This window comes from Lagopus leucura, unplaced genomic scaffold (genome assembly GCF_019238085.1).
Source record: "Lagopus leucura isolate 7727_CA_CO unplaced genomic scaffold, USGS_WTPT01 Super-Scaffold_100017, whole genome shotgun sequence".
NCBI lineage: Eukaryota > Metazoa > Chordata > Aves > Galliformes > Phasianidae > Lagopus > Lagopus leucura.
In genome coordinates, this window is record NW_024962271.1 from 916,867 (window position 1) to 939,118 (window position 22,252).

Here is a 22,252-nt window from a genome sequence, read left to right on the forward strand (position 1 = left end):
CCAGCACTGTCAGGTGTTGCAACCCTCACCCCCCCAAAATGGGAAACATCACCAAAATCAGCAGCAGAATGGGGAAGCCACGCATGATGGGAGAGTACTGTCACTTTCTCCTTCACTTGTGGCAAGGATTTTAAGGGCCCTGCTCCCACATGCAAAAATCACCACTCCATTTAGCTAGCATAGGAACTGGTAGAACTAAATGGCACTGAATAATTTGTTTCATCTCCTCACAGGAGAAATAATTTGTTAAGGCAGCCAAGGAAGAGTCAAAAAACAAAACAAAACAAAAGCCAACCAAACAATCAAACCAAACAACCCAGCATCTCATTTTTTTATTGAAAATAAAAGAATCCTTGAAGAGATTGAGTGATGCTTACATCAAAGCAGTAAAAGTGCATTGATCACACAGGAAAAAAAGGATAATCCTTGAAATAAAAAGCAAGCCTTCCAAAACAAAGAGAATCTTCATTACCCAGCTAAGACAACACCAAAAGGAGCAAAGTAACAATAATAAAAATTAAAAAATAGCCAAACAGTCAAATTGCTAGCTGAAAACAAACAGGTAAATAAAACCACTCTTCCTATTTGGTTAAAAACCTCAAAGAATCACAGAATCACCAAGGTTGAAAAAGGTCTCCAAGATCATCCAGCCCGACATCCATCTACACTGCCCCACTACACCACGTCCCTTAGTACCACTCCTAAACCTTTCTTGACCACCTCCAGGGATGGCGACTCCACCACTCCCTGGGCAGAGGAAGTGATCTTTCAGAGAACAAAAATTAACAAAAATTCACAAAAATTCCTTGGAGAGGTGAAAGATGCTTTCAATGTATATGAGAGTATTTAAGAAAATTCAAGATAAGCTGGCTGGGGAAAACAAAGACAGCAAATCCACCTTCTGCCTGATTCCTTGGGTACAGCTGGCTTTTCCAAACCTTCCCAGATTTTATCACTTACCTTAAAGAGAACAGATGAGCTCAGAAACCAGTTCACTGAGCTATAACTTTTGATTTGTGGGCTGCATGGAGATTAAAAGGTTTATTTTTATTTTAAGATGTTATCTCCAGGTTAAATGAAGCCGCATCTGCACCTCACAATGGCTTTACTGTGGGAACAGTTTCTGGATCTGGGGCACATCCTGTCCCAGGGCTGAATTCATGGAATGTTTCAATATAGAGTTATTGAAGTTAGGGGGCTGTCACCAGGAACCAGGAATCCATGCCAAAAATACTTACCTGGTCCAGGTATTTCTTCCATATAGGCTCTGTGGCATCTACTGAAAATTCATTCCAGCCATGTTTTAACCTTCGCTGCAGCACAGAAAACTCAGAGAGCCCAGTCTGTAGATCAACCTAGCAGGACATCAAAGTAAAACAACATTACGTGGTGTAGGATCCTCACCCTCACAGAAAACTACAAAAGCAAGTCTAAACATCAGACTCTCACTTCACCCAGGAGCAAAGCAAGAGAGACTGAGAACCTCCCTCTTGTGCCTCAGTATCTCTCCATCCATCTCACTGGCCATAAGCAGCAGTCACAATGCCAGGCATTGCACCCAGCCCTGCCAGGGTCAACATCTCTGCTGGGGACCAGCAACCCCATTCAGCAGCAGCAATGCTGTGAGCAGGGGATGGGGCAGAGCTGGAGCACGAGGCCAGGCTGTGAAGACAGCTGAGGGTGATAAAACCAGGAATTTTGTCTCTGAAATTAAACTTGCTCTAAAAAGCAAGTTTGAAATATTTTGTGTGCACTCGCATGATGATTTTTAAGGAGCTGCTGGTGATTTGGGTCAATAGCTGCACAGCTACTGTTATGTTTCTGAATGTAGCTACAATCCCTTACGTTTAAGGCTTTAGCCAAGTCTTCTTTATGGCATTTACAAGCATCTTTTGGTAGCAGAACTGTCACTTCCTTCTCCTGTTCAATGACTTTCAGCTCACACTCCTGGCTCTGCAGAAAGGAGATAAAGCACTTGTTAGATGAGGGCCCCATCAGCAGAAACCATTTAGCATTTCTCTACTCCTTCCTCAACTCCATTCTCTTATCCTGTCAGCCCTGTGGTCCTACAGGTAACAAAACCACATCCCCACTGCAGCACTTTATAACACTCCCTAACTAATCCTCAGCCCCAAAGTCAGGTGCACCCCATTGCTCTACCGCCCCAGTGTTCACCCCAAGGTTGCTAGGAATGCTGGTTCTGTCCCTGCAGGCAGGAGATCCTTCCTGTGGGGGTGGGAGAGCAGGACATTTGCTGTGCTGTCAGAATGACCAACATTATCACACTCAATTCTGTTTGGTTATTAGGCTAAATTTGCTCACCCCTGCGTACATCCAATGGTCAGCTCATCATTGCAATCCCCTCCAGCTGCTTGGCAGAGAGGGGCAGGCAGGGACTGGGACCAGCTGAGTGGTTTTCCATCAAACTCTCACAATGACTGAGGTGCTGCCTGGGTTGAAAGGCTGTCTGAACCTTCTTTAGGGTTGTTATCGGCTGGCAGAAAGCAACACGATTAGGAGCTGAATTGCTAAAAGACAAATGTGGCAGTGCTGTGGGTAGGAAAGCATGAGGGGCCCTGTTGTTTGCAGGGATCCCGCCCAAGATAAGCATTTTGACATGCCAGAGTTACCAGTGTTTCCCTCTGTGTTCTGTGCTCAGAGAAAGGAAAGCCTGGTTCTCCTTATTAAAAACAAAACCAACCTGTCAGAGGGAAAAAAGAATGGTAATGGTGAGCTAGGACGATCTCTGCCCCAACAGGAGGAAGCAGACCCTGCCTCCATCGCCTCCAAGTGGGAGAAATCAGCCTCATCTTACGGATCTTATGGACTGATGAGAGGTGATGGAGGATGGGAAGCGGCACAGGCACGAGGCAATGTGCCTACAGTTTTACACTGCTGGTGGAGCAGCCAGGTCTGCCAGCTCTATCACTGGTATTTACCTTCAGGAAGGTGTGGAGAAGAGGAATGACGGAAGCACATGCATGATGTCTGAGCACCATGGCTGCTGTGAATGAGTGCTTTTACTGCTGTGAGCTAATCCATACTGATCAGCCTGTGCCTGGCCATGACTGCCTATCAGCATGGTGTGGCTTTTACTTCCAGGACAGCTCCAGTGATGTACAAGTTGGGAGTATGTTTGGCATCGTTTTCTATCTATGTTTTAAACCAGATGTGGGCTATCAATATTAACAATTCACATTTTCAGCCCTTTATCCCTTATACGTAACTGAAGCACAACAGAGTGACATCATACAGCTGGGCAACAAGACACAACAAAACCAAAATCAGAATTTACCCGTTATTTTGCAAGCTCAGGGGATGCTGGGGGACAGGAGAACTCTGTGGCAGAGCTGTGCAGCTGCCTGCCCTGTCACCTCCATCCCTGACCCCAAAACAAGCCATCAATTGTTATGCAGCAAGGGGAAAAGCATGGGGCTCCTGGACCAGTCTGTATGTTGTAATCTGGTCATAAGTGGGCTAAGTTGTTTAGTCTAACAAGAGGTCCTTTAAAGCCTTAAGCAGAAGCCTTCTTGTGTATTCTTCATGCTTATGGAATGAAATAAGCCCACCTCAACCTTGAATGGAGGACAGGGCTGAGTAGTGTCTGTGCTCAAGGCTTTGGCTCCTGAGACTCGGCTGGATTCAGTGCCACAAGGGAAAGGACAGAAAGGGTTCTGCAGATGCAATGTGCATGGGGTGTCAGGGAAATGTGAGTCATTTACCAGGCTAAATCACAGCCTGGGAATATGCTCCTGATACACCAAGTTGTTCAAGCCATGGCGGTTACTGGGATGCTTACAAAATACAAAGAATTGTTGGGTGAACTTAAATAGAACAGCTTGGAAATTTTCTTTTTGAGGGTGTAATAACTGTGCTATTCATTACTCCACCCCACAGACCAGCAGTGACCCCACAGACCTTGAAGCGGTTTCTATTTGTGACAGCATTATTAGAAGCTTTCCTGGTGTGCCCCTAAATAACATCTATGAAGGCTCTGGAATGAGATCCCTCCTGACATCCTCCAGCCCCTGCACAGCTGTGCTGCAGCAGCTGCCTTGTGTTCACCACCAAGGACCTGCCTGAAGCCACTGGGCTTTCACATCTCTGCCTACTTGCCATGCCCACAGCAGAAACTGGTCATCCTACCATGCTATGAGCGTGCCACACTCTGCAGGACCAGAGCTATAATTCAAGCAGGGCGTACATCTCACAGTAAATATCTATCACTGTTTATTTTGGCACAGCAGCAGAACAAGCCAGCCCAATTGCTGGAGGCACTGTGACTGCACAGTGTTAGAAACCTCAGCCTCCCATCGAAACAAGACTGCAGACACTCGCAGCCTCAGCCGCATCGCCCTCTCCTTGGGGTCTGGGGCTGTGCTTGAGGAGCACAGAGCAGCACCACACACCGTGCTGCTATGAGGAAGAGCTCAATGCCTTGCTTTCTTCTCTCTGTCACGCTGATCAGCCCCTCTGCTGGAAAGACAAGGCTCTGAAAGGCTCAGAGGATTAGCAGAAGTGATATCTGAGAACAGGCCTCAGTCAGATGATTGCAGGAAAGAACCTGAGGATCTGGAAACGTATGGACGGTTTTGTTGAGAATGGACTAAGGGCGAACCCTGCATGCTGAGGATCGGGTTCATGTGGGAGAGCACCGCATCGCTCTGATGTGTGGGAGAAAAGTGTGTCTTGAGCAATGGAAATCCCTGTGCTGAGCAAGTGTGGCAACAAAAGAATCCCAGCCTGCAACTTTTAGTGGAGAAAAACCAACAGTAGCAACAAATGTGATATCTGAACCACTGTGCTTTGACCCATAGGCAGTAGTGATAAGAGGCAGTAAAAACCAGCATTCGTACATCAGCATCTTTCAGGAAAAGCGAGCATTGTGAAGCAGGCTCCTCAAGCTGAGCCCTGCAGCCCAGCTCAGTGCAGCAATGCCCAGGAGCAGCACAGGGTCACACGGTGTGTGCACTGCCCAGCAACCCGCAGACCCTGAGCGGTGTGCACTGCATGCAGCCCACAGAAACAAGCCCCCTCCTCACCCTGCTGCCTGGCAGACATCATTACCCCCATCCTAGCTCACAGCCACAGCCACATCACACACTCCCACGGCACAGAGCAGATCTGCAGGCAGAGGCGACAGACTGAACCCCAAGCACAAAAAGTATTTCGGCAGGTCCCAGCAAGGGCTTTGGGAAATCCTCACCTCCTCTTCTGGCTCGGTGCTCCCAAGGGGCTGATATTTCTGCACGAAGCGAGCAGATGGCCGTTTGGGGAAGAGTTTGGCGAGCACTCCTTCCACCATCTTTGCCGGGGCGGTGGGAGCACCCAGTGCCACGGGCACTGCTTGGATTGTCCTGCAAGCACAGGGCTGTGGTTACAGGCAGGGAGAGGCAGTGTCACCTGCTGCCAAGTCACGCCTTCGGCTGCAGGTGCCGGAGGGAGGCTGCACACCCTTCGCCCACAAAGCCAGAGGAAGCCTGTCTATGTTTAAGAGAGGTTGTGGCGATACGAGAGCGTGGTGTGTGTGTGCACAGCACCTGGAGATCATACTGAGAGCTTAGCAGCTTGGATTTTCTTCTGCTTGGGCACCGATGCATGGCGTGTGTGTAAGGTGAGCCCCCACCCTGCTCAGGTGAACCCACTGTGAGTTTGCGATGCTGATTTATTAAATAGCGCGGTCGTTCATCTGCCAGAGGGGAGTGTTTTCTTGGTGGATCTCAACATATGGATGAGGTTAACCAGCTGCGTACTTTGGGAGATTTACAGCTGCCTGTCAGGGAGCATCATGCTTGGGTCTGCACCAGGAAACCTACACACTCCCCCAGGCAGTGTGACTGCAGGGCTCATGAGGCTTAAACTGTCCCTCTGGGGTAGGCAAACTGTGGGATTAAATCCTACCTCTCCAGGGAAAGCTGTGGTTAGGGAACAAATGTCATTCCCAATTAAAGGAAAAGAAATGGTGCCATTATCTGCAGAAGAACTGTTTTCTGCCAGCACCCCAATCCGCCTGTGGTGCCCAAAGCCTGGCCAACTTCCAACCACTGAGCCTTTCAGTGCAGCCTTACTTGTATCTTCCAGATCCCAGCTCCAGCAAAAATGGAGGAGCCCTAGGGACACCCCACACGATGCTGTAAGATGCAGGGAACACTTGTTTCCAACACGCCATGCTCCACTGCAGCAGCCTGGATTGAGGATTCCTTTCCAAAGGCTGAGGGAAGAGCAAAATGATTGGGAAACACTGCAAACAGCCAGTCTCTTGTAAAACAAGGCTGGGACTTCCTACTTCTCTCATCTCCCGATTGAGAAATGCTTTCTTAATGACCCGAAGCGGATGCGTCAGGCAGATGAAGGAAGTTCCTGCATCACTGCAACAATGTTCCTTCCCACGGGAAAACAGCCAGGATCATGCTGGGCACTGGTTTTCAGGCAGTTCACATCCAGGTCTTCAGGGTCTTAGTCAGGGCTTGAAGGCAGCCAGGGCTCTCAGAGGCACTGGGAAGGTTCAAAACTTAGCACAATCTATAGGAATGAGGTGGCAAATTATCCCAGCATTCCACATGCATTTGACTATTTTCTATCCTTCTGTAGCTTTTGCAAAGAGCAGAAGTGCATCCAGCTCTACCATGGTCCTGATAAAAAGAGAAGGCACTACTTCACAAGAAAATGCATCCCTCTGCTCATCTGAGCACGTCTGTCACGGGCACAGCTTTGGGGTCCTGTTGAATCATCCCTCATGTCCTGATAGAAAAAACGTGAAAAACATTTCCTCCCTGTCTGTGCTTGGAGGAAAGATTTGCCTGAGCTTGTCCTTGCTTTTCTGACCCCCAGACCTCTCCCACCACCTATACAGCCAGCACATGGCAGAGGAGCAACCAATAGGCAAAACCTCAGCTCGTCCTGAGGCCAGCTTTGTGCAATGTGTGTGGGTTGTACAATCCCAAGTGCGGCTTTTGTAAGCCAAGCGCTGCTGACAACGCAGCTAATTGAGCAACAGGCTCTTGTTGCTGGTTTCCTCCTATAACTTCCTCCTCTTGGCACAGAGCTGCTGCTTGTGGAGACACACGTAGCTCCGTACTGAATAAACAACCCAGAGAAGAACAAAATCCTGAGTGTATGTAGGTTACAGAGGCCAACATGCCTCAGCCCAGTGAACACTAGGGCACCCACTGGGTGCTAAGCACCGAAGTCAGGCAGACAGGTGACACAGGATTGTAGAATATCCCATGCTGGAGGGGACCCCAAGGATCATGGAGTCCAACTGCTGGCCAGGACTAAACTGAATCAAGGCTATAATGTAAAGAAAGCAACACTGATATAAGCTGTTTTTCTTCATTCTGGACTAACACATTTTTCACACTACAGAAAAAAAAAAACACCATAGCAATTACAGTTTTTTTCTATTATTTCCTATTTTCCTATTATTTCTTATTACTGTGAGGAGGAAATGTTTCGCTCAGAGGGTGGGGAGGCACAGGCACAGGTTACTAGAGAAGCTGTGGATGCCCCATCCCTGGAGGTGGGGCCCTGGACAACCTGATGGCAACCTTTGCCCATGGAAACTGGATGATCCCTTCCAACCCAAGCCATTCTATGATTCTATGATTCTATGTGCGAGCTTGAAAAGTTACCTCTGGGTGCTGCTTTCTGTCCAAAACGGAGCATTTTGGGCTCTGGCTTGTGTGAGACAAGCACAGTCCCCTTGTGAGCCCCTCTGTGGGGAACAAATCAATATCCCACCCCAGCCTGGCAGCATGGAGGCTTGATCCAGAGGAAGATTTGTCAGCAAAGCAGCATAGGCAGAAAGCTGGCTAAGTACCACAGAGGGCTGCTTCCTTCACAGAGGCCCTACGGATGGGTGCAGGATCTCTGCAGCATGCGGGTGGCTCAGTCTCCTTCACCTGCTTCCCTCTCCATATTCTGGGCTGGTCACACTTTTGCTCCTCTTCTGCCACCTTGAGGGAAAGAAACTCTGCTGCATGGGATGATGGAGTTTGCTGCTGCTCAGGTGTCCAAATATTCTGCTTTCAGGTCGAGTTTTTCCCATGCCCCTGTGCAGAATAACCACTGCTGCCTGTGGGAACAACGACCTGCCCACATGGGTCCTTCTTGGCACATCCTTCAAATGAAAAATCTCTTTTGATGAGAAAAAGAGAGCAGTGTGTTGTGCAGCCTATTGTGCACAGCGAGGGGTGGCAGAGAAGAGGGGTTTTTGACTTGAAAGCTCGCAACCTGTTATAACAGCAAGAAATTAAGATATAGGCAATGGTTCCTTTCCATGTTTTCCAATGCTGTTGACACAGGGCAGATAATAACCTGGCTTCATTAATACTCAAGATCTGCCCCTCGTTTTGTCACTGGAAAGGGGAATTTTTCTAAAATCTCTTGGTTTCTGCTCGCACAGCCTCTGCTGCTTAAGCTGGGAGACCTGTCTGGTGGGGTGGCCCTGGCCAGGTGCAATGAGCCCCATCATTCCTGCCTCCAGCACGGAAAATGCCAAAAGGCCTTGTTCCTTCTGCACAGCTTTTCCCATAAGGTTCTTGATACTCTGTCTGCACAAGCTAACGACAAGGAGAAAATGATGGGAAGAAATAGGGCTAACCTCTGTAGACTCATCAAGAGAAGGTGTCTTTAAACGGGCTTTAAACAATGCTGAAGTCCTTTTAGGTTTTCCCTGCTGTACCCTGTGAGTCCAGCAAAGAGCTCTCCTCTGTGATCAGAAAAAAAAGGAGTAACTTTTAAAACACAAAGTGCTTCACAACCATATTGTCAGGATTCTCTGCCATTAGGGAAATGAAAGGCAGGGGTATGCGACCTCTTTTGTTCTTGCACAGTTTGCCAGAGGCAATCGATGCTCACCTGACACCACCTCCAGAGAAAAGTCCAGCTTGAGTACACAGTGTGTGATGGTAGAGCAAACAACCCCCATGAGCAAGTCCTGCTATGTGTGCCAAGGCTCCAAAGACTCTTGCGTATGTTGTCTCAACCTTGTAGACTTCTTCACATCAGCCCTGCTCTCCTCATAGCACTTTCCACCAGCCTGAGCAGAAGAAGTTTCTAGGAACTTCTGCCCCACAGAGGTGGTCCCTCCAGAAGAGGACACTGGTGGTGGTGGATGTATTTTTGGATCTGACACATCCCTTCCCTTGGAGAAAACTGTCTTCCTGTGTTTCCTCAGCTTCCTTAAACTTTGTTCTTTCTTTTCAGAATTTAAAGCAAAGCACCTGTCAAGAACACACAACCAAAACTAGGCAGAGCTGGAAAATATCCTGGTCACGTTTTTATTGAGCACCAAAGTGGCAGAACCTGCACCCATCAAGCATAGGACGCATGTATGGGGAAGGGCCCACCCGGCTCTGCTGCTGGTCCTCAGCTCCCACGGGGCAGAGCAGCTCCAGCAATGGCAGCAGTGATGCGTGAGGATCCAACGGACTGCAGGCATTGCCTGCAGTGATACTTGTGAAGTTGATGATAGCACCAAACAAGCTTCAAGGTGTACATGGGGACAGGAAAACAACCTACATTCGCTATTTCCTACTGAGCTTCGTGAAACTGCTGCTAAGCCATTTGTCTTTGGAGAGAAGAGTAGATGAAGACAATCATTTGGTGTGTGCTTCCCTTCCAACTCGATGGACAGCGCTGTCGAAAACACAGCACTTATACAAGCTGCTTCTGGAGCTTCTGTTGCCAGGTCTGACAGCTGATAACTTAAAAAGAATTAACTTGGAGAAGCAAACACAATAGCACCACGAGGAAGGGAGACGTCTTTGATAACATCCAGTAAACAGAAATTCATCAGGAACACTTTGCAATTGGAAAAATATCTTTACCAGCTCATCCAGCAAAGTTGTCAGGTATCCGCTTTCTCCTGCTACAAAATAGCAGCCATTGCACTGAATGCATCCACTAAAATCAAGTGTATTTTTGGATAAAATTATAGAAGTAGTTCTGTCTCAATGTGGTGTTGCATTTAATAGCTAGAGCTTGGAGCAAAGGAATGGAGAGTGGAAAGCAATTCAACAAATGAAAAGATTTAGGAAAGTGTGGAGCCTTTCATCTGTTCTTTTGCTCCATAAAGCACTGAGGAACACGTCTGTTTACAAAAGGAAACGGAGAGCAGTTTGGAAACTTTCATCTCTCCAGCTGCAAATGTTATATGCAGAGTACCAAGTGTTTTATGAGCATCTGAGCTTTAGCTTAAGCCATTCTGTGAATGGAAAAAATCTCACAGTTTGTGGGAGGAAGCAAGCACTTTGTATTTGTGAATTGGGTATTTATAAACACTGCTACTATTCTGCATACCCAAATGCTAATTTTATGCATGCAGATGGGGACGTGTACTAAGCAAGGGAGCCAAAATACCTTCCTTTGCCTAGCAATTTTGACTGATTTGTCAGAATTAAATGCTATGATCCCTTTAGGAGCATCCGTGGAAATGGAAAACATTCACAGAAAATGTGTTTTCCATTTCACAGTGCTAAACAGCTATAAAAAGCTGTAAGGCCAAAACACAAATAACATGACCCTAAGGACTCATGGATTTGACATAAAGGTACAGGACATCCAGAGAGCAGCAGCCCATCTGCCAGACAATCCTTCTGAATGCATGTATTTATCCTGATTTTGCTTTTCTAAGATGTGCACAAATAATCCAGGCTTCAGCCCCACTGCTGAGGTTTTGCAGGTACAAAAGGACAGACACATTATTTGGGAGTATTAACTCAGGTGGCTAAAACAACTTTAAAAGGTTGGCACGTGTCTCTAACAGCTTAGATATTGCAGAAAGAAGTCTATTCATTAGCTCACAGCCTACAGTTCACCAGACTGAGAAGCTTAAGGAAAGTCAGTTAAAAAAATATTTTAAAAACCTGTTTTTCTCCTGCCTCCCCACATCCTTAAGATTTAAGAGGAAATCTGGTTTCCTGATGCTTGTGAGAAGACTCACGTAAAGTAGTTAGTTGTCTGAGATAGGCAGGGATTGGACCTGATGTAGAGAGCTCCTTTAGTCTTCATCTTGACTTTGTCATGTTACTTAATATTTTTATACTATTCAGTTGTGTTGACAGTGAAATCCGAATTGGTCACCTAAGACACACATAGAGAGCAGGCTGTGTGCCAGCAGCCTGACAAGGGCACTGTGGTTTGCAGGTGTTCCCTCTGTGGTATTTACATTTCTTCAGTGGAAAGGCAGCTCATAAACGGTGTGGTTTCTTTCAGGGATCACATTCCTCCCCATGCTGACAGGCTTAAAATCTGGACTCATCCTGTTTCTTGAAAATTCAAAGTCTTTATCGTTGATGGGTGGGGATCAGGGTAATGCTGGAGATGGCCTCATGGAGATTTGGGACTAGAATTCTTCCAAAACGTAACTGTTGAGTAAATCATTCCTTGAAAGCTGCTTAATAGAGTGGTCCAGCTGGGTGAAAATTCAAACAACAATAAAGGAATTAAAATATTTATCCTTATGAGGGTGTTTGTATAGAACTTGTCCTTACGTAGCCAAGGAATCTTAATAGTCATCCTGACGTAGGTACAAGAAAGACACAATTAGCTGCTTTGTTTTCATAACTGCCATTAAACTTAACTTAGTTTTAAAGTGAAGCTAACAGTGTTAAGAATACCAACCTGGAACAGAATCTTTGCTATAATAAATATTTTCAGTCTTGCCCAATTCAAAGGCTGATAAAACACAATGGAGCACTTTCAGCCGGCTTTGGTCTGTTCAGACACGAGTTCATTTGCCTGAACTGGTCACACTGTTGAGGACAACTGTTCATGCACATAAAGTTACTCCTTTAAGTCATCCACCTGCATAAGCAAGACTTACTCTTACTTACAATCCACCTGGAATAAAGCTTTTACTTGCAGTATCACTCATACCTATGTTAAAAGAAGCCTCTAAATAAAAAGTTTGAAGTCTTAAACCTCACAAATTTTTGCAGCACTTTTCACCCTGAAGATCAGCCCATCCTCTAAATGCCTTGAAAGCAAGGGGTTCTCAAGAAAATCAGGTTCACCTTGTGAAATTAGAAGAAAAAGTGAGAGGAGAGTAGAAGTTGGGAAAGACATCAACTTCTCCACGAACATTTTGCAGAGCTCTCCCCACAATGCCTCAGGTTCTCGGGATAATTCTACAGCACCATCTGTTTGTCTGCAGAAGTGTTTGAGCTCTGTTCTTAGAGCCTGAGGTATGCATCTGTGCAAAGGATGAAGGTGTTGTCCTTACAGTGTTGTTTTGATGAAAGGTAATTTCAGCCTCAGGCAACTTTTTCTTTAAATAAGTGCTTACTAAGCACCAACGATTTCCACCCAGCTCTCCCTTTTCTCACACACACTTACCCAGGCATACTTTTGATTAACCCAAATGCTTCTGCTGGTTTTTCACATAGCCGACCACATTGTTGGAATTGCTGCCTGTAAAACAAAACTCTGTAAGGTCAGATTGCAGATTAGTCTGCAGCAAAAAAATAAAGATTAAAAATAAAAAGCTAACTTGCTTGGGAAAAAAGACTGTTTTTGACTGAGTTCTGTATCTATCTGCAATGAATCCAGAGCCATGACCAAAGCTCCAAAAATATACTTTCAGATAACAAAAGGTTGTAGGGTTGGGTGTTTCTCAGCCCTTAGGTGGGAACCCCTAGCAGAAGGCTGTATTATTCAACAGCGTGTCACAGCTGGCAATACTGGTTCCCAAGAGTCCCACAGTCAAGGCAATGCAGATCTGAAAACAAAACCTTCTTGACCAAGGTACGGAGCCTTGAGATTAAAGAATATCTTTTTGCTATTTGCAGTCCTTCATTTCATAAGCAGCAAATTCACCATAAACAATGCAATAACTATGAGGCTTTCATGCCAATTGCTTACCAAAATACTCCTTGTAATACTTATGCCTCAGGTTGCGTCCATCTGAAAAAGAAAGTACATAATGACAACACACCAGCCAGCCTTCATCCTCTGAGTGGGCTACTGTGACATTCTGTCCTTTTCAGCAGCTATGAGTCAAGGAATCACAGCTTTCCACAAATAAAAGAAAATCTGCTTAAATTTCAAACTGGCTATTAGTGATCTACAAAGTTCAAGTTCCAGATGACTTTTTTGGTTTACCATTTATATTGTTATTTAATCTCCTAGAAGTAGCCAATGTTTAAGAACCGCACAGCTATATATTATATTAGGGAGGTTAATAAAGGAAAAGATATGAAATAATAAAACCAAAGCCCAAACCCCACATCTTACTGGTGTCTGCTTGACAGAAGAAGAAAGGAAGGAAGGTTTCCAGTCAACTGACCTGGATTTCCACGGAGCTTGATGCATTGGCCCCTGTTAGGGATTCCTTCAGCTGTGTTGCCAGGGTTGATGATATGGCACTCATACCCCGTGGGGCAATGCAGAGGCTCATCGCCATCCTCAGTGGTGCTGCAGGCCTCAGCTGCAAAAGAAGCCTGAAGGTCATAAACTGTGGCTTTATCACCCACAGGTAAACAAAACAGGACAGCACAGCCACTTTCTTCTGTGCCTCCTCCCAGACAGGATGCTTCTCCAGACTGCTTCAGACCACTTCCCAAGCAAGGCTACCACAGAGCTAACACCTCCAAAGACATCTGGCACAGTGGAAGATCAAGTTCACACCTTACACAAAACTTGATGTGTCCAACTCAACATGGGGAGTGCAGACCAGCCCAACTGTTGGTAACACCACCCTACGCACAGCCTGTTGTGTGGGCCCTGTGCTGGACAGCAGTGGAAATAAACCACTATTGGTGGTCTCTCGTGGGTGATCTCACCATGCTGCTCTTGCCTCCAAGCAGCCATACCTCTGTTCCAGTGTTTTGGTCTGGGTGAGGAATTTGGGGAAATACGAGCAGGAAGCTGGCAGTTTGCTGCTTTGTTCTTTGCTCCACACCCAGTACGGTACTGAAGAATCTGAACCTCAGATGTGACTCATTGTAGAGCACAGCAGCACCACCCCTTGTTGCCTACAGAGGCCTCCAGCACCTTGACTCTGGATATCCAGCAAGTGTGGAGCAGAACAAGAAAGTAAAGCAGGTCTCACAGGCTGTATCTGCATACATGAAGTGTACAGGCTATGCCAGGACACTCCACCCTTTCATTTGACGAGAGTTTTAATTTTAAGAACCTCTGCTGTAATTCCCATGCCATGACTGATGGGTCTTACTTCACCAATTACTCCCTCGAGCTGAGATAAGGTGACAAAATAAGAATAAATAATGCAAGCGTGACAGGGATGGATGAGGAGGGACCCATTTAATCTTATTTCTAGAAGTGCAACTCCAACCAGCTGGATTCAGAACTTTCTCTTGAAGAACTGGGTGTTTCCATAATGGATGAGAATCAAGGTTCAGTGAGTCTGATAGCATCTGTGTAGGACCAAAGAGGGTAATTTACTGGCACTACCCGAGTCTGACTAAAGCTGATCAAAAGCTGGAACAGACTTTCCATCATGAAATTGAGAACTTCAGGCATCCAATACATTTCAAGATGCCTCACAGAAGAAAATTTCCTGCCTCCCTACTGTCTCATTGCTTCCTTTTGAAATATGTTTCATATTTGAAAAGCGTAATTAAAAGAAGTCCTTTCTCTATGGAACTAACTGAGAAGCCCAATCTCATTAGCAGTCCCCAAGCACTGATGCTCCCAGCAATGTCAGCCTCACTCAGCTCTGCAGCACTTTGCCAAGGCTCTTATTTAATGCATTCCCTTGACACAAGAGCTGGGGTTGAGCACCCATCCCAGGGCAGCAGTGTGAGGAGGCCACTGCAGGCTATGGCATCTCCTAACCTATGTCTGCCCACAGTTCATCAGGCAGCTGGTGGAAAATACTGTGTATACCAAAAAAGTTTTTTCTAAAAAAAAAGGATATATATAATTCTACTTATTTCAAGAATGGATAAAAATCCCATTCCCAGGAGTACACCTAGTGCTCTGCTGCCTCCAAGGTCTCCCCTGTGTGCTGCACTTGGTTTTGGAAGGGCAGATCTGATCAGGCTCTCCTAGCACAGGATTTCCGGCCAAACCCATAAAAAGCAACTGATTTACTACACAAGAAACTATTTCCCTGCACAACACAGTGTTATATGAACAGAAACCCTAGACAAACACCAGCAGCTCCAGCATGTCAACAACGCTGGCAAGCTGTATGACAAATATATTATTTACTGCCTTTTGCATAATCACTCATCTCATGGAGAAGACAGTGAAATGTACTATACCTTGTAAGACTTCCTCTGGGCCATCCAAAAGCCACCCGTTTCCTCCCAGCCAGCGAGGTTTGGGCTGAACCAACCAGTCCAAAACTGTAAAAGAAACAAGAAACCACAATGTCGAGGCAGGCACACTGCTATGGAAAAAAAATCACAGATATTCTACAACTGGCAGTGATGAAGCTGCTGGTATCCTGAAGGACAGATCTGAATGGATCCTCCATCCCCACTGCATGGAACAGACGAATTGGTTGCCTGGCTCCTGTGAGCACTAACTCAGAGTGAGATTGTACTTCTAAAAATTTTTGAATATATAATCCCAGGAAAATAACTGGCTTCATGTGCACTGGTGGACATTGTGCAGCATCAGCTGGTTGATCTTAGCTCATTCTGGATTCAACAGTCACCCCAAATTCACCTCCGAGGAATCAGAAGTGCGGAAACGAAGTTATATCCTTGACTCCCACTCAAAGGATGCTTCAAACTGGCAACCTGTGATGCTTGGGGATGCCCACCAGAATTTGTACACGTTTCTCTCTACCACACCTGACTGGCAGTACCTGGTGGGGGCTGCACAGACTCCAGGCAGGCGTAGATGCAGCCGTTGTAGCAGCAGCGCTTGTGCCTCTCGCACTCAGAGTCGGAGCGGCAGCTGGGCACCTCGCAGGCTCTGTCTGGCAAGGTCTGGGGAGGAGGTGGGCAGCGGTCGTTCTTCTGGTAGTGGGCACTGTGAGAATGAAGAGGGTACTCATAATCCTTGCAAAGAAAAGAAAAGGAAACAAAGGTTTGGCATAAGGCGGATACCAAACATCCCATCAGTTGAAACAGAAGGATTTTCAGTGTTGGTCTCAGGTACTTTCTAGGCAGGAAAAGTAACTGTTCTGTTTCCCCAGCCCTGACTTCAGTGTGCTGGAGACAGAGATATGTGACCACATTAGCACATTTCTTTGGAAACACCAAGCCATCAGACTGCTGTGTGGAGTTCATTAGTAATTAAGGTGACTGCAATGGCAACGAGGAGGTAAAAATCCTTAAAAGTGGGCATCATCGTGACAAGCATCCCAAAATGCTCCTCTGGTAAAGCAGTTGAAATGATGACATTGTTATGCCTTGTTATGAGATTACATCCCCAGAGTGACCTGGAGCTAATGGTCAGGTAGTGCCTGTCTCCCAGATAGGCTCCTTTTCCCCTGATCCCATCCTTCCGGACCAGAACATGGAAGGGAGAGGTTCAAAGCCTTTCAGGCCTGTTCTCTGTGGGGTCTCGAGTTGTTAAATTGGAAACCATTCTTAAAACCAGAGGTGATGTGGGTGAGATCTGTGGGTGCGATGGCAGTTCATCACAAAGCAAATGAGGCTGTGCTGAGCTACAGCAGAGAGGAGCCCCACTGCTCACTGCACACAAGGACAGGGAGATGTAAAGAGGATTAACAGGCACAGGATTTTACCAGGAACATTTGTAAGAGGCAGCATTCAGATATTATCCGTGCTGGTGGCATTCAGCAAGAAGCCAGCTCCGCTTTCAGAGCTGAATCAGCCAAGCCTGCTCCTTTCTCACCCTTGGTTAAACTGCTGAGCCTGAGCTTAGCTCTCCAGAGCATCACACAGTGCTCATAAAGGGCAAAAATCAGATCTATTAACACACATTAACAAGCTCTAGTCAAATCAAAAGACAAGTTCTGGATTTGCCCTTTTAACAGAGACCAACGTCTAGCAAAAGGAAGAACACAGAGCTGCCACCTGCTCACTGGGTTAAGAGCTCTGTAAGTACTGGGCCCCACCATCCTTGTGTTTCAAAATCAGTGACAAACCATTGGGGCTGTTATTCCAAGAAACAATGTGGTGCAACTGTCCTCGAGGGAGTCTCCAGAAAATTTCAACACCAGGCTGTGGATACATCTGATGAGACTAATATCTTCCTTTAGCTATTCTGCATTCCAACTGCAGAAAGCTCCACACGGCTTCGGTGGAGCATGTGTGTCTCTGCAAAACAGCATGTCACCACATGTACTGCCCAAAAATATGTCCTGGGAGAGGCCCCAGGAGGCAGCCTGCACTCATCCCACATCCACAGGCTGAACACTCCCTTGGTAGGTTGAATACATCCAGTATGGTGTAGAGCTCGGAGGAACAAACATCGACTGTCACTGCATCTCATAGGATTGCTTGCAAAACTTCTGCATTCCCTGATGGATCTCTAAAGGGGGCCACTGCCCCAGGGACAGACTGCTGGCCCAGCTGAGCACCAAAAGAAATAACAACGCATATTATTTCTGCTAACTGTGGGAGAAGTTTTACTGTCGTGCTCTGCCACATATCATATGCAGGACATAATGGCATCACTAACGTGGTTGCTTTTCCATCAGAGCTGATCCCATTTCTTTGAGTGACAGCTAGGGAGAAATGGAGAGCAGCACATTTCTCAGCTGCCTGCTTTGCAGTGACTGAGTCAGGAAATGCACGAGTACAGAGCAGTCAGGACAAAGAAAAGTTTTAATTTATGGAAGAAGGTGTACAGAAGGAAAATCCATATCCTGATTACATCTATACCTGGTTATGTGTGCGAGTCTGCACGTGAGAGACAGAACTGCTATTTATGTTTCCATAAACCACAGCCTCCTGCCCCGTGCCCACTATCAGCCAGCTCCCATTGCCAATACATTTTTTTCCTTCTGTTTTTGCCTTCATTGCTTACACACAGTGAACATGAAATTGCCCCCAAAGGATATTAAGATAGCATTTAACAGTAAATCTATGCAGTTCCAAACATTTCATAGATCTCCTTGTCTCAGGCAGCATGCATCCCAAAAGGTCACAGCTTACCACTTTATTACTGAAATGTCAGCTGCAGGCTCAGAGGCAGCTATCGAAATAAAACTGGTAAATAATGGATACATGGAAGGAAAAAACTCAGCGTTATGGCAGTGGCTTTACAAATGATTCAGAAACCAAGAAGCCGAAATCACAATGAATAGTCAGCTTAATGAATGAGATTTCCATTGGGGAACAATGCAAAAGTTTCAGCCAAATTCCTCCGCACTTCTGACCTTGTTGCCCATTTCCTCTGATGTGCTACTGCTCTTAATCCCTCTCTTTCTAAAACTCATGGCCAATAAATTATTTTCGTGGACTTGGTCTAATGAAACTATTGCCATCAGTTTATGCCTGCTGAACTCTCAGTGGGAAACAGGACTCCCTCATTCACAAAACAGCTGGCTGCACACGGCTCCAGGTAGGGGCTGCAAGGTCTCTTTTAAAAGCTCTCCTAAGACCTTGGGTTTGCTTGGAGCACAGCTTGGATTTATCATTTTTACAGATTGGGACAACTGTCAAAATTTCTCCCTTAAGGAATATTTTTCCATTCAGGAGGCAAATTGTTTCCTATGGTGTTCCCCATTAATGCTTCCCATTAAATCATTTTTATGGGAAGATCTGCATTAGAGCTGTACAGACAGAAGGTAAGGAGGAAAGTTCAGGGTTCAGCTAAGAATGCTGGAAGTCAGCATACATGATCAGGAAAAATCTGAATGCAACCACTCACTTTCAACCTGTATTTTTAATAGTGACTGTGAGATGCAGCCTGCCTCCAAAAAATCCCACATCTCTTCTGTTATGTGCACCTGAAACTCGGTGCTGGGCTTGTGTCAAAGCCAAGTTCTCTGCTCACACATTACTCCTAGGCACATGATAAGTAAGCTAAGCTGGTAGACAAAGAGCCTATCTCCATGCAGATGTATGATGGCTAGCTGGAGGGTAAGTAAATTGTTGGAGGAACGTTACAGCAGCTGCAAGGAATCTTTCATTACTGGAAATCTGTACAAGACGGCTTGTAAAGGGGGATTTTTTCCTAAAATGTTTGATGTAGCTGACACTGGAATAAATTCAAGACTGTCCCAGGTTTTCCCAATAGACATGTGGGTGTCTTGATAACAAAGTAAAGCCCATTCCCAGCTAGTTCCCTTCTCTGCCTTCCAGGAGCATTCCCCCGACTGTGCAGGGAGTTGCAGAACCCCAGCTGCAAATCACTGTGCTTAGTGAGGTCTCTCTGGCTGTAAAATAGACAAGTTTGCTAAAAGCTGGAAGCCCAACTCCTCCATCGCACTCTGATTGCCATTTTTCCTTCTCACTGCATTCCCTCTCTTTTCCCTGTCTCCATTCCCACCCATCTCCTTGTCACTAAGTAAACCTTTCCTCAGAGCCCATAACAAACAACTCCAAGGCAGTTCCTGACCACAACACCTGCTCGTTGTTCTGCAGGCACTGGTTCAGTGAACACATTCCTTCTGCTGTGGACTTGGATGTTTTCATGGAATCAGAATTATTAAGGTTGGAAAAAACAACTAAGATCATCAAGCTCAACTACAAACCCATCACCACCATGCCCTCTAAACCATGTGGATTCAAACACCACTTCCTCTCACCTCCCCCTTTCTCCCTTTCAGCCCTTGCCCATCTCCCTCTGGCTGTCTCCATTTGTTATCCCTCTACACTGACTCACTATCAGCTGTTTCACCCGCAGGCTCTGCTGTCCTAACTGTAGGGAACAGAGAGCATTTGGTAGAAAAGAAAGCCTCTCTCTGATGCACGGGGGCTGCCAAAAAAGGCTCTCGCAAAGAGAAGGATGGAGGGAGGACAGCCTTCCTCCTTACAAAAGAGGAGAAGGAAACAGAAAGGCATTTGCTGTTTTCCCTAGATAAAACGTTTTTGTCAATATGAGCTATTCTAGCAAGCTTGCCAGATCAGTAGCACCTGGATTCATGGCTGCCAGAAAAAACAGCCCTTTGAAGAAGCACGGATTGAAAGAGGAGGATATATCCTCAGGGGAGCGGGCTGTGTGCCTCTGCACAGCACATTATCTGAAGATCAACATGTAAATACGTGTTCTGCTCCTGTCCTGTTTCTCTGGGTCACTGACATTGTGATCCTACTGAATTTGAGCTTCATGTTGAAATACGACAGGAACATACAATAAATATGCTTTCCAATGAGCAATTTTGGATGAAACATAGCTTTTCACTTCATCATTTTCCGAATAAACTGCAGAGCAGACACTCCAACCCAAGGGAGGCTGCAGCGAAACAAAGTTCTGGCTGGAAAATAATGGGGTACCTTTTAAAACATTAGCACAATTTTCCTGTAAAGTTTTGAGGAAAGGGCCATATCTCATGTCACCCAACGTGGGCAGATGATGTACGTCACACTTCTGAGGCAGCAGTCACACAGACTAACGGTGCTTATTCCCAGATATATCGCTCCAGATGAAATGGGCCAAAAAACATCCACTCAAAACACAAAGCTGCTGTGCGTGGCTGCAGAAGGCAGGTGGAGGAACCTCCCGTGACACAAGGAGCCGTTTATGCACATGCAATGGCTGTAAAATGCAATTAACTGAGAGAACACAGACAGCCTGAGACATGTCCCCATGCCATTCGAGTAGCAGGAGCTTTGGGTCAGCGTTGGCTCTTAAGGGAGTAAGTTGGATTTTCAGATTACTTTTTCTTTTCTTTTTTTTTTCTTTTTAAGCAACAGGTCCTGAAAGTCAGATAGCAAGTCATCTTATTTCTTTTCTCCTTTCCTCCACGGCCATCTCTCGCAGTCATTTGGCCCAGTCACAGCACAGTGACACTCAGCACACTTTTTTCCTCTATTCTCAGTAACTTGTTGCTGCTCCAGTTTCAATTCCAGTGCTATCACTCCATGGCAGATTTGGAAGAGGTGGTTGTGCTCAGTCCCCCACTGGTGAATAACACAGGGCTCTTGCTCTCCTCTGACATACTGGGCAGTCACTGAAGTGCTCCAGTTGAAGATATTTCCCCAAAGTTAACCCAAAAAGCAGTGGAAGAACAGGGCACAGAACCCTTCTGGAGATAATGATATTATCCTTTTTGCACTAAATCTGTTCCCAAACACATCGATTTTCCATTCCCCATTCCTTCCCTTGCTGCCCTATGATGTTTCTAGGAAAAGCAGCAATGACTGCAGCACCGATGTGTTTTCGGCACGCTGCACAAGTTTCCTATCACAGCAGCTACTTGGCAAAAGTTTCGTACAGCTTGGGAAACTTCATGCAGCCCTTTTATAAAAGAGTTGGGGTGTGGATTCAAACTCTCCTTATTCTAAAACACATATGTAAAGCAAAATTCCATCTCATGGTGAGCACACCCAGCCCCCCAAACCGCCCCACCGCAGCCTACTCACATCGTATTTCTCTGTCATTTTCAGATGCAGAGCTCGTTTCCAGAGATTCCTTGCACAGCCTGAGTCTGCCAGCAGAACTAAGACACACAAAGCCACAGCGAAGATCTTTTTGCAGAAATGCAGGGCTGACAGCATCCTGGAATCCATTTTCCCAATGAGAGATCAAGTAGGGAGCTCGGCTTCCCAGGATCCAGGCGATTCAGTGCTGGCAAGGAGGGAGGGAGAGAGAGGGAGGGAGCGTGAGGGCTGCTGGCTGGAGAGCTGTGTGCTGCACGGCTTCTGGGAAGGGAAAGGGGAGAAAAAAAAGGAGCCTGCAAGCAGAAGCCAGGAGCTGCTGTTGAACTTCTTTCCACAAAGTTAGATCAGGTTCTCGGCTCACATGTTCACACAAAGCACACGCTCTCCTTGAATGATAGATGGGAAGATTACTTGGAAAGATTATTTTTAGACCTTTGTTCCCAACATCTGGCATCCTCAGAGAGTCCCATTCAAAGCCAAAGCGTGGGATCAGATGACAGCTGCCGCAGGGGGAAATAAAGGTCTTGGAGGGGTGGGCTCACAGCACACAGCTCACCCAAACTTCCCCACTACTCAGCTCTCCCTTTGTGCGCTTCCCACTGTGCCCCAAGCTGTGGTTTTGGATCGTGTTTTGACAAAGTGAGAACTTCGTATGAAGACTGCTTGAAGGAAATGACTTAAAGACATGATAAACATGCAGAGGCTTTAATTAAACCAAGTTGACGTTAGCTTTCTGCAAATGATTTTGAAGAAGAGGAAGATGCGGTCAATGGGTAAAAATAAATCCATGTGCACGGGTGGGGAACTGGGAAGGA

At 46.2% G+C, this 22,252-nt stretch overlaps 2 protein-coding genes across 4 annotated transcripts in view; both read right to left on the bottom strand.

Moving 5' to 3' along the window:
• ATP2C2 (ATPase secretory pathway Ca2+ transporting 2) overlaps positions 1 to 9,171 on the bottom strand; it is a 25,510-nt gene extending 16,339 nt beyond the window's left edge. For 2 of the 3 annotated variants that reach the window (XM_042877256.1, XM_042877254.1), the window contains exons 1-3: positions 5,207 to 9,171; positions 1,846 to 1,953; positions 1,239 to 1,355 (exon numbers count right to left, since the gene is read on the bottom strand). In XM_042877256.1, the coding sequence (XP_042733190.1) occupies positions 1,239 to 1,355; positions 1,846 to 1,953; positions 5,207 to 5,305 (324 nt within the window). In that variant the 5' untranslated portion in view covers positions 5,306 to 9,171. Of the gene's footprint in view, positions 1 to 1,238; positions 1,356 to 1,845; positions 1,954 to 2,322; positions 2,439 to 5,206 lie in introns of those variants that run through there. The other variant, XM_042877255.1, reaches the window with a different exon arrangement.
• Positions 9,172 to 9,258: 87 nt separating this feature from the next.
• On the bottom strand, positions 9,259 to 22,038 carry WFDC1 (WAP four-disulfide core domain 1). Its single transcript, XM_042877259.1, has 7 exons — positions 21,420 to 22,038; positions 15,782 to 15,977; positions 15,231 to 15,314; positions 13,289 to 13,429; positions 12,865 to 12,906; positions 12,340 to 12,414; positions 9,259 to 11,416 (listed from the first exon to the last, which is right to left on the bottom strand). Exons 1-6 carry the CDS (start codon positions 21,564 to 21,566, stop codon positions 12,356 to 12,358), a joined length of 669 nt encoding a protein of 222 aa, XP_042733193.1. The 5' UTR covers positions 21,567 to 22,038; the 3' UTR covers positions 9,259 to 11,416; positions 12,340 to 12,355.
• Between the last annotated feature and the right edge of the window lie 214 nt (positions 22,039 to 22,252).